Consider the following 16,481-nt stretch of genomic DNA (forward strand, 5'->3'; position numbering starts at 1 on the left):
TCCAAAATATTTTCAGCCCCTCCAAAGACAACACCATACCCACAAAGTAGTTATTCCCATTCCTCTCTTCACTCTATTCTCCTGGAGTATTACGCATTTACCCATTCTAGATATTTCATATATTATGGAATTACACAATATGTGACTTTGTGTCTGCCTTCTTTTGCTTTAAGGTTGCTCCACACTGTAGAATGTATCAGCACTTCATTCATTTTTATGGCTGAATATATTCCAGTGTATAGATACACCATATTTCTTTATCCATTCATCCGCTGATGGATAAGCAGGTTGTTTCCATCTTTTGGTCACTATGAATAATCCTATAATGAGCGTTCTTATAAAGTATTTGTTTGAATATCTGTTTTCAGTTGTCTTAAACATATACCTAGAAATGAAATTACCGGGTCATATAGTAATTCTATGTCAACATGAATAAGGAGGACAACTGGTAGGTGAATGAGATTAGACACAAGGAAATCCGCTGGGAGGCTACTGCAAGAATGTTAGTAAAAGATGATAACCTGGGCAGTGGGGTGAAAACGGAAAAGCAAGGAGATGTCAAAAATAGCTGAAGGTGACAAAAGTATCAAGAAAGGAGTTGAGACAATCTTGAAATTCTGAGCTTTGGCAACTAGTAGATTAGTAATGCTTTTCACTGAAATACGAAAGGCAGAGCAACAGGGAAGACGAATGGGAATGGGGGAAGATGACATAAAAGGGTTGCTTTGTGCACACTGAATTTAAGATGTTTTAGGAAATGCCATTCAGTGACACTGCGACTGGGACTACAGAAAAACATCATCAAATCATCAGCATATTAATCACAGAAAGTAAAAATACCATCTAAACCATCAAATTACAAACCCATACAAGTTGATTTACTGATTAAATGCTAGAAAATCTATGGCCAGGCATGGTGGCCCATGTAATCCCAGAACTTTGGGAGGCCAAGAGAAGGATCACTTGAGGTCAGGAGTTCAAGGCTAATCTGGCCAAGATGATGAAACCCTGTTTGTACTAAAAATAGAAAAAATTAGCCAGGTGTGGTGGTGGGTGCCTATAATCCCAGCTACTCGGGAGGCTGAGGCAGGAGAATCACTTGAACTCAGGAGGCAGAGGTTCCACTGAGCCAAGATTGTGCCACTGCACTCCAGCCTGGGCAAGTAAGTAAGTAAGTAAGTAAGTAAACAAACAAAATGTTAGTAAGTATAGATGAAGTGCTCAGATTACTTTTACTCAGGGTTTTCCAAAGAAATAGAACTAATAGGACAGAGAAAGAGAAATACTGATGATTGATGATAAGGAATTGGACATGGGAATCTGGGGGCTGACAAGTCCCAAGATCTGCAGTTCAGACTGTAGGAGAGCCTGGAAACCCAGGGGAGCCAACGGAGTAGTTCCAGTTCAAGTTCAAAGGCCTAAGAACCAGGACTGCCAATGGTGCAGTTCTAGTCTGAAGACTGGCAAACTGGAGACCTGGAAGAGCAGCCAGTATTTCAGTTTGAGTCCAAAGGCAGGAGAAAAAAAAAATGTCCCAGCTCAAAAGCAGTCAGCAGAAGTTCTCTCTTATTCAAGAGTCAACCTTTTTTTCTATTTACATATTCAACTGACTGGATAAAGCCTACTTACATTAGAGAGGGCATGTGCTTTACTCAGTCTGATTCAAATGCTCATCTCATCCAGAAACATCTCCACACACATATCCAGAAATGGCTGGCTCAATGTCTCGGCATCCTGTTGCCCAGTCAAGTTGACACAGAAAATTAACCATCACAAGTGCTATTCAAGATAGTATGTCATGATATTCAACTAAGAAAAGTGGATTTTTTTCATAGTTTGGCAAAAATACGGTCCTTGACAAAAAAGATGTGCTATTAATAAGGTATTTTTAAACCATACTCTAAAGCAAAATGATGTTCCTTTAACTGGACTAAAGTGTGCCATCATAAAAATCAATCAATACAAACTCTCCAACTAAAGAAAAACTAATTGATGTTTTCAGTTTTAAGTCTTTTTTCATAATGCAACTTAATCCTTCAATACTTCCTTCTATTAGTATATAGTAGAATCAAGTTAAGATACATTCAGCACAAAGTTAAACATTATTTTAAACTTAAGTGTGCATTTCATGATACTTTTTAAGTTTTTTTTACAAAGCATCATGAAGTGACATCTGAATGAGTCTGAAAATCACTTAAACAATTAAAATAAACACTCATTTAAAATAAGATTGCACAGTTCTCAGCCTAAGATTTGCCATCATAAAGATGTACAGTCTTTTAGGTACCGTAACAGTTTAAAGTGATAATTCCAGAAATATCAAAAAATTTTTTCTTGTAAATAAGTTGATTCTAGAGTTTATACAGAAAAACAAAGAAAGAATACACAAAAAAATGAAACAGAGAACCGTAATTGCTGAAGGGAAAAAAGCATGTCCAAGAGGGTGGATGTCCTATCAGACATGAAATCATACTAAAGAGTATAACAGTGCTACATGAGTGAACAGATCAATGGAACAGAATTAGACCGAAAATACATTCGAATACACTGAAAAACTTAAAGTAGCATGTCAAATGGGTAGAGGTAAAAATGAACTTTTCACAAAATGGTGTGATACACGTAATGTCTAGCACTCCTATCAAGGTTTCTTAAATCATCACCTGAAACTATTAAGAATATACTAGAATATTTACTAACGAACATAAATTTACAAATTTTAATAGAAAAAACTAACATCCTAAATGTCCATCAACAGAATAACAATTACGTAAATTTTGGCACATTCATAAAATGAAATACAATGCAGACTTTTTTTTGTAATGAAGCAATGTCAATAAAAGGGTTAACAGACTTATTCTGGGTAGAGAAATGGGTAAGGAGGGAATAGGAATGGAAAGAAGCCATAGATAACATTCTTTACAGCCTTTTTGTCCCTTTATTTATTTTTTTTTTTTGAGGCAGGAGTCTTGCTTTGTCTCCCAAGCTAGAATGCAGTGGCACAATCCTGGCTCACTGCAACCTCCACCCACCATGTTCGAGCAATTCTCTTGCCTCAGGCTCCCAAGTAACTGGGATTATAGGTGCCCGCCACCACGCCCAGCTAATTTTTATATTTTTAGTAGAGATGGATTTCATAATGTTGGCTAGGCTGGTCTTGAACCCCTGACCTCAAGTGATCTGCCCACCTCAGACTCCAAAGTGCTGCGATTACAGGTGTCCGCCACCATGCCCAGCTAATTTTTAGTAAAGACGGGTTTCATAATGTTGGCTAGGCTGGTCTTGAACCCCTGACCTCAAGTGATCTGCCCACCTTGGCCTCCAAAATGCTGGGGTTACAGGTGTGAGCCACCACGCCCAGCCTTTTTTGCCTTTCAAATTTCATATTATGTATATCTTACCTACTAAAACAAGGGTTTTTAAAAATACACCTGGAAAATCCAAGCATTCAATATAAGCATAGTAAACCATTCTGTTAAAAAAAATTCTGTTATTACAGATAGAAAGGAGAAAGAAAAAGCTATGAAAGGATAACAAGACACGCACCTTAGAACAGCCAAGAGTTATGCAAGAGAACCAAAATGACCAAAAAGCCTAGATGACAGCAAGGGGACTAAGTACATAATTCATCATTATAATCCTTTTATTTTTCTTTTTTCTGTATAATCCTCTTAATGCATTTTTACAAACAAAAAAATTAAAACATGCAAGGCACAATGCTGACACCTGTAATCCCAGCACTTTGGGAGGCTAAGACCGGAGGATCATCTGAGCCCAGGAGTTTGAGAGCAGCCTCGGAAACATGGCAAGACCCTGTTTCTCCAAAAATAAAAAGTAAAAAAAGACAGCCAGGCATGGTAGCATGCACCTGTGGTCCTAGCTACTCAAGAAGATTGCTTGAGCCTGGGAGGTTGAGGCTGCAGTGGACTCTGACTACACTCCAGCCTGGGCAACAGAGCCAAACCCTTTCTCTCAATCAATCAATATATTTCACACACATCTTAAGTCACTTATTTTCAGATATAAAACACTAAAAGTTTATCTAGCCCAGGCTCCGTGGCTCATGCCTGTAATCCCAGCACTTTGGGAGGCAAAAATGGAAGGATTTCTTGAGCCCAGGAGTTTGGATCCCAGGGGGTGAAGACACTTTCATGGGGTCAATAAAGTTCAGAACTACTTTCACAAGAATGTTCATCTATTATTTGCCTTTTTCACTTTCATTCTCTCACAAGTGTACAGTGTTGTTTTGCAGAGGTCATGTGATACAGCAAGACTGAATGCAGACAGAGACATGAGAATTCAGCAGGCTTATATTAAGAGAGATCTTATAAAGATTTGCAAAAATGAGACTATCTGAAATAAAAGTAAATAAAAAGAAAAGAAACAATTGCTTGGAAGACAATCTGAAATAAAATTAAAAGAAAAAAAAAGATTTGCAAAAACATAAAATAATCACTCCTTTCCCTGGTATTTTTTAGCAAATATAATTGTTTTTTATTAAAAATGTTATTTATGTTATAACTGCATGAGGTAATGGATACTAACTACCCTTATTTGATCATCAGAGCAACATACATATCTATCAAAACATCAAACTGTATCCCATAAATATGTATAATTACAACATGTACATTTGTAATTTAAAAAAAAAAATTTTTTTTTTTTTTTTGGAGCGATCTAAAAAAAAAAAACTGCAACCTCCGCCTCCCAGGTTCAAGTAATTCTTGGGCCTCAGCTTCCCAAGTAGCTGGGATTACAAATGTGCACCATCATGACCGGCTAATTTTTAAATTTGTAGCAGAAACAGAGTTTGCCATGTTGGTCAGGCTGGTCTCAAACTCCTGGCCTCATATGATCTGCCTGCCTCAGCCTCCCAAAGTGCTGGGACTACAGGCATGTGCCACCATGCACAACCTTAATTAAAAATTGTTTAAAAATTATTTGTTAACATGAATAAATTTAGTATTATAATTTTAAAACAAATAATTATTAAATAAATTTTAAAATGTTTTCATTTCCAATGCAGTAACCACTGATAGATTTAAGCCACATAAACAAAAGATCTGGAATCTTCAATTTTTAAGAGTAAAGAGATCCTCAAACCAAAAAGCAGGAGAAATCCCTGGTCTAGAATATAAGAATCTTTTGGAACAACCAATTTAATTTTTTCAAAGAATACATTCAAAATAAAAGACAGACGGAACCCACAGATATAAAGGAACTCTATTTACACAGTAATCAATTGCAATAAATGAACTTTACTTGGATCCTCATTCAAACCAATGGCTTAAAAAGTGAGATGATCGTGGAAATAAATATTGGCTCAATACTTGATATTTTAAGAAACTAACTTTGTTTAGGTGTTAAGAAAGACTATAAAAAAAAGAAAGACTTAACTATTGAAGCTGCAAGATGACTACAGGGAGTCATCATGTCAGTTTCACAACATTAATCCTTTTAAATATAAGAACTAGAAGGCACAAACAGTGTCTACTTACTTTTTCAATTCTAACTCTGAAAGAGAAACAAGTAACAGTATCAGACAATATAAAAGCCACTGAATTGTCAATTTAAAATAGAATCTCTTCATTTTTAGGATTTATATTGCTATGTATGTTTAAAGCAAATGAAAAATGTTCTTTTACTTCTCCATTTTTCTAAAACCAAATTAATTAGAACAGCTAAGAATATAAAGTACTTATTTTAGCACATCTTACAAATATAAAGCCATATTAGTGAATACAAATGTTAATTCAACAAATATTTAAGAACTTTCATCAAAGGCAGTATGCTGGGGCTATGGAAGCTAAAAACTGAAACAGGAAAACAACCTGAAGGAGCCGTCTATCTAACTCACCACCAATGTCACCCCCCAACCTATGATGCAAGATAAAATGGTATTTTGTTCCCTGAAAGATAACTAACATAGCTTATTGATGAAAAAGTGCTGATTTCAACAAATGATTACAAATAGGAGGAAAATCTAAACTTTAAATAATGTATTATTTTAATTGTTGCCAACTCCAGGAAAAATAAGGCCAGCTTGGTAATGTGCACCTGTAGTCCCAGCTACTCAGGAGGCTGAGGTAGGAAGATCACTTGAGCCCAAGAGTTCAAGAACAGCCTCAGTAACACAGTGAGACACTGTCTCATTTAGAAAAATAAAAAGAAAAATTAGGAAAAATAATTAACAGGCATGCAAAGGCCGACCATTTCCAGGACCATTTCCAAAGCTATTTATCACCTCAGCACTTTCACATATTCCCGGTGGCTGCAGGCCCATGCCCCTCCAGCTTGTTCAAAGAGGTCTTTTATTAAACGTCATCTTGCAGAGATGATTTCCCTCTAACTAAAGATTTCCTCTTTCAAAAAACACAAAATTTGTATTTACAATTTTTTTGTTTATTGGTTGCCCTTACCACAAGACTATACATTCTGAAGGCAGGAATAAACTTTGTTTTCTTTACCATTGCAATAGACAGTCGATAAATACAGGGTGAATTAATATACTTGAAGGGGCTGAGGCACTTATAGTTTTGTTAAGATACCAATATAACATAAAAGAGGCTGGTACAAAGGATACAATCACTAGACCAGAGAGGGCAGTGACCTTCACCAACTGCAAAGAATTCCTCCTATCTACCTTGTTTACTACAACTCTTCTAGAGATCTTTCAGTCAGTGTGCATAGAAAAGAGCCCAAATGTTAGTGCTGGTTTCTAAGTTCAGGTATGTTCATGGTCAAGATTTCTACAGAAATGAATATAAATGAATGGTGTATATTAAGTTTTATAATTTAGCCTCATACTGACTGAGACATTCACAGTTTAAAACAGTCACCTTCAAAGGACACTATTAAGAAAGTAAAAAGACAACCCACTGAATGGAAGAAAGTATGTGCCGTATGAATCTAACACAATATTTTTTTTTTTTTGTGAGACCGAGTCTTGCTGTGTTGCCAGGCTAGAGTGCAGCAGCGCAATCTCGGCTCACTGCAACCTTCGCCTCCTGGGTTCAAGCGATTCTTCCGCCTCAGCCTCCCAAGTAGCTTGGACCACAGGCACGTGCCACCATGCCCAGCTATTTTTTGTATTTTTAGAAGAGATAGGGTTTCACCATATTGGCCAGGATGGTCTTGATCTCTTGACCTCGTGATCTGCCGGCCTCAGCCTCCCAAAGTGCTTGGATTACAGGTGTGAGCCACCGCACCCGGCCTAACACAATACTTTTAACTAGAATACACTGGGAACACTTACAACTCAATAATAAAAAGACAAATTTTAAATTGGGCAGAATAGATATTTCTCTAGACAACATCCAAATGGCCAATAAAAACAGGCTCAGCATCATTAGTCATCAGGGAAATGAATTTCAAAACCATAATGAGATACCACTTCACACCCACTAGGCCAGCTATAATCAAAAAGACAAATAACAAATATTAGCAAGGATGTAGAGAAATTAGACCCTCACACACTGCTGGTAGGAATGTATTTTAAAAACATGTATCCACTGTGGAAAATAATGTGGTGGATCCTCAAAAGGTGGAACACAGGATTCCCATATGACCCAGAAATTTCACTCCTCAGTAAATATCCAAGAAAGATGAAAACATATCTACAAAAAAACTTGTACAAGAGTGCTCACAGTAGCATTATTTATAATAGCCAAAAAGTGGAAACAACTCAAATGTCTACCAACTGATGAATGGGTAAGTTCATACAACAGAATATGATTTGGCCACAAAAAGTACTGAACAACAGTATGTGATCTTTTACAAGTGGCTTCTTTTAGTTAGCATGTTACACGACTCATCCATGTTACAGCATGAATGGAAAACATGCAAAAGACCAAATACTGTATAATTCTACTTATATGAAATGGTAAAAATAGTCCAATCTATAGAGGCAAAGTAAATTAGCAGTTGCCTAGGGTTGGGAGAGAGATGGGGGACTGGGGACAACAGCTAAATGGCATGGAGTTTCTTTCTGGGTAATAAAAATGTTCTAAAACTGGTGATAGCTTTACAATTCCATAAACATATTAAAAACCACTAAAAGTACACTTCGAATGAATGAATGGTGTGGTATGTGAATTACATCTTAATAAAGAAAAAACAAAATTGTCACTTACATTTTTGGTTACAATTTACTGCATTTATCAGGAAAACTGTATGTCATTTTGGTCTTCATAAAGGCCTTGAGGTTTATCCCTCCAAACAGAAATTCTTTATTTAAAGGAGACAAAGACAGGGAAAGTAGGAAAAGAAGGGAAACATTCATAACTGAATGGCTACCATATCTAACATATTTCATTTTACCTATTCATTCTTATACATTTTTGGTTTGTTTTCTGAGGGTCTTGCTCTTTCACCCAGGCTGGAGTGCAGTGGTGCAACTGGCTCACTGCAGCCTAAACCTCTTGGGCTCAAGTGATCCTCCCACCTTAGCCTCTTTAGTAGCTTGGGCCCACGCCATCACATCAGCTAATTTTGGTATTTTTTGTAGAGACAGGGTTTTGCCATGTTGGTCAGGCTGGTCTCGAACTCCTGAGCTCTGGTGATCGACCTCCCTCAGCCTCCCAAAGTGCTGGGAGTACAGGCATGAGCCACAGCACCCAGCTCATTCTTATATTTTGAACCGTAACTTCTACCACTTTCACATTTTTGTCTTTACACACTTTGAGAAACTAAAGAATGCCTAGCTTAACACAAAATGTTCAACTCATTTTCCTTAGTTTGTTGTAGTATATTTTCAAGTTTGATCAATTCCTTTTATAATTATTCTGCTGAGAAAATGTGATTCAAGATAAGGTAAAATAACTAAAAGAATGCCTCGTACCCAGTAAGTGATTGCCATTATCATTAAAATACAGGAGATGAGAATCCTGAAGCTGATGAGCAAAACTGCAGGCACAAAGGCTACACCCTGCAAAAGCAGTCATCTGACAAGAAAAGGAAACCTGTGGCAGAGTAGACCAGGCTAACATGAAGATTGCAGCAGCAGCAGCAGCGTTATGTTCATCAGCATCACTATTGCTATCAACACTATCGATAATCACTAACCCCCTCCTCCTAAAGCATATTTCTATGTGCCTTTAACTTTTTCTACTTATGAAACCACTTAAACATATGGAAACATCACAAACCCTGCTAAAAGCACATCTTATTTTCCCACGTTTGTACCAACATTTTCTTAAATACATTAAGTATTAGATAGCCTTCTCCTATGGCAACCACTATCTTAGAATATGGTGTTAATCATTAATTACTATACATGTTTTCAAACTTTACCACATAGCATTATTGGTATGTACCTTGTTTTCTTAGCTCAAGATTTTGTTTTTTAATTCAGTCATGTTGTTTCATGAGGCTCTAGTTCATTCATGAGAACTTTTGGACAGTATTAAATTGTATCAACATCACAATTTATCTGTCCATTCTCAAGTTAATGGAATGGTTTTTTGGTTTGCTTTCTTTTTTTTTTTTTTTGTAGAGACAAGGTCTCACTATGTTGCCCAGGCTGGAATGTTTAACTTGTTTTCAATTTTGTTGTTATGAAGCTGCAATAAACATATTCCTTGAGCACAATACTTATTTCTAGAACATATTCCTAGAAAGAATACTGCTAGGTCAAAGGATATATTTAAATATAACTCCAACTTCATCAGAGGTTGCTAGTTGACCTACAAAATAGTTAAAAGTTTTACATTCCCACCAAGTGGTATAAGAATTACTGTTTCTCTTTGTCCACAACAATTACTGATAGGGTCATACTTTTTATTTTGCCAAACTGATGAACATAAAGTGGTACCTCACTGGCTTACTTTTCCTAATTTGTAAGATTATCATTTATTGACCTTTCAGGTTTTCTCATGTGAAATGCCCATAAAGAGTATTGCCATTTTTCTACTGCTTTGTAATAGTTCTTTAGAGAGCCTGGATATCAACCCTATATTGATTACATGCGTTTCTAAATGCTCTTTGCAAAAACAAAAAAACAAGATAAACCTGTTACTGATTCTGAAGACTAGTAAAATGTAGAAGCAAAGCTAATTCCTGACTTTTCAAAGTTCACAGCTACTTTCCAGACCTTTATATTGGTGTTTCTCAAACCTTTCTGTCCACTCACAGAAGACGAATTCCTCATTCAGGGCCAATACACATACACTTACACATAAACTGAAAAACAGGGCTGTAAATAAATTTCTTCTAAAGGATGGGTGACGTTTTCACAACCACAAGCAAATATACAAGAAAAGGACAGATGTCTCCACTCTGTACAGCCAACATTTTGGCTGTTATATAAATACATCATACAGCTTTCACAAGGTTCAGTAAGCAAGCGTCTATTTTGATTAACAACAGTTTGTTAAAACCTTTAACACTTGATAAATAACCATTATATCCATCAGGATGTTTACAACAATAACGAAGAGTGCCCACTCTACCCAATGAATTAAGAATTAAAATGCAAACTCAGACTAAGCAAATACAATTTTTTATTTTCAGTCGCACTAGCATAATCAATTTTTTACAGATAAAGCTGCTCTGCGTACGTGAACTGATTCTGAATATTTTAGTGACAGACATCTCAAAAAAGTTTACTTCATTCAAAAGAACGCTATCAAATGTTTTGCAAAATAAAGACACTGCATTAGGGCATACGATTATAGAACAGGATAAGACTTTAGGTGACTTAATCTAAATCTCTTATTTTCAGGTAAGGCATCTGCAAATCCAGAACTTATTAGAAACTTGCCCTATAGAATCCTCTAAAGTCTACAAATTCAGAGTCCTTTCCACTGAATCACCCATCTTCTTACATTAGATTTCTAAAACTATCCCTCCATTAATTTTACAAGAATAAGTTGCTGCGTTGTAGAAATGACGGAAGTAACTCCCAAACCCACACCAATCTTTCTCTTTCCACTTCCCTACCTTTCCCTCCCCTATCCTCCATTATCATTTACAGAATTAAAAAAAAAAAAAAAAACTTGACCACCAGAATTTCTGGTCCTAATTGGGTGTGGAGTCCCAAGCCCCTGCTACCGTTTCCGTGTTAAGTTAACCTGAGTTTAAAAAATTATTCATTCCTTTATTCAATAAATATCTAAGCCCAGACTTTGCAGAACCGCGGTGCACGCAGCTCCTACAAGCCCGCAGACCACCACGCGCTGGCATCCCGACGCCGGGAAGCCGGGGGCGCTGGAGAAGCGGGGTTCCCGGGGGCGCCTGTAAGCCGGCCGGGTGGTGGGAGCCGCCGAGAGGCGCGGGCGACTCACCTTTCCGCAGCTCCCGCTCCCACACGGTGACGATGGGCCGCGAGTGTTTGCGGTGGTGAATGAGCCACAGGGACAAGGTCTGCACGCTCTGCTGCGAGTTGCTCAACTCCGACAGCTTCTTCTCCAGCGCCGCCTCAGAGAAGGCTGACATCCCTCCGACACCACGTTCACGCTGTCCCACGCCGTGGGGCCGAGGGGAGGAGAGTTTCGCCGCCCTAGCCGCGGCCTCGCCCCCTCACCCCACCCTTCCCTACGCTCTCACCAAGGCCGCCGCTACATCCAAGTCCGGCCGCAAAGCAGCAAGATGGCGTCCGGCCGGCAGTGACGTCACAGGGACCCATGTCCCGCCCCTCCCGCTGCAAGCCCTGGGAAAAGGCGCGGCCCAGAAGCGGAACCGCCAAGCGGAAGAGGCGGAGCCGGAACAAGTGCCGGGAAGGTGGGCAGGGGCGTGACGCGTGGGTGAGTCTCAGAGGTATGGTGGGAGTTTGCGAGGCCTGAACCCTCCTCAAAGGAAACTCTCTGTCAGGGAAGCAGTGAGTACAGATCTCTACATAGGCGTGTAAATTGGTATAAATTGGGTCAGGCACTTTAGAGACTACTTGCGTGACCAATTACGTTTAAAAAATACACCTTCCTAAATAGAATATAGGATGGTTACTAGAGGCTGGGAAGGGTAGTGGGGGGGGGGGGCACACACAAAAAAACAATAGAAGGACTAAATGTAAATAGAACCTAGTACTTGATAGCATAACGGAGGGACTATAATCAACAATAATTTAATTGGACATTTTAAAATAACTTAAAGAACAGTTGGATTGTTTGCAACAAAGGGTAAATGCTTAAGGGGATAGATACCCAACTTTGCATAATATGATTATTAGGCATTGCCATGCCTGTACCAAAATACCTCATGTACCCCATAAACATATACACCTATGTATCCACAAAAATTAAAAATGAATAAAAACTTAAAAATTATAAAAATACACCTTTCTAGAAATTTCACTAATAGCTGTCAATGCTGGAAAAACGCCAGCATGTTTGCACCATGAGCCTTATTCTAGATGTTCAGTCTAACACAGTAACAGTGAAAAACTGGAACATTCACTGTTGCAATCTACACAGATATATCTGTATTCCAGAATACATGCAGCAATTTAAAATATGGATTAATTCAAGATATGGTGGATTTGGGTGGGTTTTTTGGGGGTTTTTTAGAAAAGGTCTCAGTCTCACCCGGGCTGGAGTTAAGTGGCATGATCACAGCTTACTGCAGCCTCGAATTCCTGGGCTTAAGCGTTCCTCCCACCTTCACCTCTCAAAATGCTGGGATTACAGGTGTGAGCCACCGTACTCAACTGGATTTTTTTTTAATTACAGAAGCAAAAGTATAGTATACCACTTCTTGTTAAAAGATAAATAGTTTATATGGATTCACAAGTAAACACATGACAAAGATTTGGAGGAATACATAACACATTAATACTGGTCTCAGGGAGAGGATCAGAATTGGAGCTATTAAATTGTGTCCCTTTTGTTTTCATTTTTACAAGAAGAATATGTGCATGTATTATGTATATAGTTAAAAATTAATTACAGAAATCTCATTATTAATCTAATGCATACACTGTCACATTCTAAATTTTTTTTTTTTTTGAGACAGGGTCTTACTCTTGTGCCCACGATGGAGTTTGTGGCTCAATCATGCTCACTGCAGCGTTTATCTCCTGGGCTCAAACAATCCTTCTCTGGGTTGGCCTCCCAAAGTGCTGGGAATACAGTTGTGAGCTACCATGCCTGGCCCTAAATATTAATACAAGAAACTTCCAGAAAGATACATAAGAAACTATAGGAATTCCTAAACGATCTCTTGAGAAGCACAATTCAGGAACTTTGTGGTCAGATGCATGGCTCACGTCTATAATCCCAGCACTCTGGGAGGCCGAGGTAGGAGTTTCCTTGAGCCCAGGAGTTAGACACCAACTTGGGCAACATGGTGAGACACTGTCTTTACTAAAAATTTAAAAATTAGCCACGCATGGTGGCATGTGCCTATGGTCTCAGGAAGCTGAGGTGGGAGGATCATCTGAGTCTGGGAGGTAGAGGTTGCAGTGAGCCATGATGGTGCCACTGCACTCCAGCCTGGACAACAGAGCAAGACCCCATCTCAAAAAAAGAAAAAGAACAAGAACAAGAACTTGTAGCAAGTAGGAACCACATATGTACATTTGGGCTTGAGGTTCAGAAATATTGTTGTAGAGGTGAAGTTCACTCTCCCTTCTCCTTTCACTCCAATATCCCTATCTCTACATTCCTTTCTCCATTGTACATCTTCTTGTTTATCCAATCTACTTAGCCTAGTTTTTAACTTTAACTTAGTTAGAGTTTAAGTTAGCTTTTTTTTTTTTTTTTAAGAGACAAGATTTCACTCTGTTGCCTAGGCTGGAATGCAGTGGCACCATCACAGCTCACTGCAGCCTTGACCTCCCAGACGCAGGTGATCCCCCACCTCAGCCTACCAAGTAGCTGGGACTACAGGCTTGCCACCACACCCAGCTTATTTTTTATTTTGTAGAGATGGGATCTCACCATGTTGTCCAGGCTGGCCTTGAACTCCCAGGCTCAGCCATCCTCCTGTCTCTGCCTCCCAAAGTGATGGGATTATCGAGGTGAGCTACTGAGCCTGGTCAAACCTGTCTATATTCTGAGACTTTAAAAATATCTTCGACACTACTCCCTTTCATGAGCCCTGTAGCCACCAAAGACTACTTCCCATCTCCCAGTATCTTCTCCTGAGATTTCTACTCTTCTCATTCTCTACCTCTGTCTTCCTCTATATCTCAGTTCTACCTAAAATTTCAGCTTAATTCTGCCTTAAATTTCAGCTTTCTTTTCTTACCACCCAGTCCAATGTTAGATTCCTTCCTTGTGTTATTTACTAACTTAAAGGCCTTATTTAGCACTTACACTACTAGTCTATGTTATTTACATTTTAGTGTATATATTTTCTCTCCCTGGCTACATTTAGCCCTCCATGACTCAGTCGTAACACCAACTCTTCTGTCTTCCTTGGTCCACAGTCTGATTTGGCTGTCCCTGCCCCAGGCTCCCAGAACATTCTATGTATGAATGTACCATGTCTTTTGGCACTAGGCTGTTAGATCTACATTTATTGACATTGTTACTTATAGCTATATTTTCAAAATATTAACTATTTATACCTTTAGATACTTATGACTTTTTAAAATTATTATTATGACTTGTTTTTATATCTTGTGTCTAAATTGGAAAGGAGGAGGTAAAATAGTCTCCATTCACAGAAGATATGATCTTAGATACAGATTTTAAAGAATCCACACACAAAAATTAGAGATAATAAACAAATTCAGTAAGGTTGTGGAATAGAAGATCAACACACAAAAATGAGCTATATTTAGATACACCGATAAACAATTTGAAAATGACATTAGGAAAAAAATCATATTTACAATAACATCAAAAAAAGGCTGAAATATTGAAGAATAAATTTAACCAAGGCAATGTAAGACTCGTATACTGACAATTACAAAATATTGGTGAAATAAATTAAAGATCTAGATAAATAGATATCGTGTGTTCATGGATTGGAGGATTTAATATTCTTAAGATGGTAGTACTATCCAAAGCAATCTTCAGATTTTATGCAATTTATATTAAAATACCAATGGCCTCTTATGCAGAAATGGAAAATCTGACCTTAAAATTCATATGGAATTGAAATAAACCATGCATAATCAAAACAGTCTTGAAAAAGAAAAACAAAAGTTGAAGGATTCACAGTTTCTTATTTCAAAAATTACATCAAAGCTACAATTATATCAAAATATACACCAGAACAGTGTGGGTCACGCACAGTGGTCATGCCTGTAATCCTAGCACCTTGGGAGGCCTAGGCAGGAGGATTATTTGAGGTCAGGAGTTCAAAACCAGCTGGACAACATGGTAAAATCCCATCTCCACTAAAAATACAAAAAAAAAATTGGTCAGGCATGGTGGCGGGCACCTGTAATCCCTGCTACTCAGGAGGCTGAGGCAGGAGAATTGTCTGGACCAGGGAGGCAGAGGTTGCAGTGAGCCAAGATTGCACCAGTGTACTCCAGCCTGAGTGACAAAGTGAAACTCCATCTCAAACAAAAAAAAACATTGTGATATATTATTCAGCCATAAACAGAGATGAAATAATAATGCATGCTACAAGACAAATGGACCTCAAAAATATTATCATAGCTGGCACAGTGGCTCATGCCTGTAGTGCCAACAATTTGGGAGGCTGAAGCAGAAGTGAACCCTTGAGGTCAAGAGTTCAAGACTATCCAGGACAACATAGTGAGACTCCATCTCTATAAAAAAATTTTTTTTAAGCCCAGGCATGGTGGCTAACACCTGCAATCCTCGAACTTTGAACTCCTGGACTCAATAAATCCTCCCACCTCAGCCTCCCAAAGTGCTGGGATTATAGGCATAAGCCATTAAGCCTGGCTGGAATTTTAAATTAGAATTTGAAAATACATGTAAGTTAGAGTATAGTATAGTACCTGGCAGCATGTAAGTGTTTAATCAATTTTTGCTAAATGAAATAGGAAATGTGAAAAAGATATAAGTACATTTAAATGAAACAAACTTGTGTAAGAGGATCTTAAGTAAACAATTAGTGAGATCATGAGTGATCGAGATGTAGTTGGAATACTTCTAGGTAGAGCATAAATTCTTAGCAGTTTAGAAAGTGAGGGAAAGTAATTAACATAGTAATCACCACTTACTATATGCCAGATAATTTACAGATGTTATGTTAATCTTTGCAAGCCTATAAAGCTTATTTATTTACTGAGACAGAGTCTCACTCTGTCACCCAGGCTGGAGTGCAATGGCACGATCTCAGCTCACCATGCCTCCTGAGTTCAAGCAATTCTTCTGCCTCACCCTTCAAGTAGCTGGGATTACAAGCACATGCCACCACACCTGGCTAATTTTTATATTTTTAGTAGAGAAAGGGTTTCACTGTGTTGTCCAGGCTGGTCTCGAACTCCTGACTTCAAGTGATCAACTTGTCTCAGCCTCCCAAAGTGCTGGGATTACAGACATGAGCCACCGCACTGGCCCCTATGAAGCTTTAAAAAGTTAAATAACGGGTTCAAGACCAGCCTGGCCAACATGGAAAAACCC

General features: G+C 38.3%; 1 protein-coding gene across 3 annotated transcripts in view; it reads right to left on the reverse strand.

Moving 5' to 3' along the window:
• Window positions 1-11,592, reverse strand: part of RPRD1A (regulation of nuclear pre-mRNA domain containing 1A) — a 76,765-nt gene extending 65,173 nt beyond the window's left edge. For all 3 annotated transcript variants that reach the window (XM_008979716.4, XM_035270888.3, XM_078347987.1), the window contains exon 1: window positions 11,280-11,592. In XM_008979716.4, coding sequence (XP_008977964.1) covers window positions 11,280-11,430 — 151 coding nt within the window. In that variant the 5' untranslated portion in view covers window positions 11,431-11,592. The remainder of the gene's footprint in view (window positions 1-11,279) is intronic.
• Window positions 11,593-16,481: the final 4,889 nt, after the last annotated feature.

Source organism: Callithrix jacchus, chromosome 13 (assembly GCF_049354715.1).
Source record: "Callithrix jacchus isolate 240 chromosome 13, calJac240_pri, whole genome shotgun sequence".
NCBI lineage: Eukaryota > Metazoa > Chordata > Mammalia > Primates > Cebidae > Callithrix > Callithrix jacchus.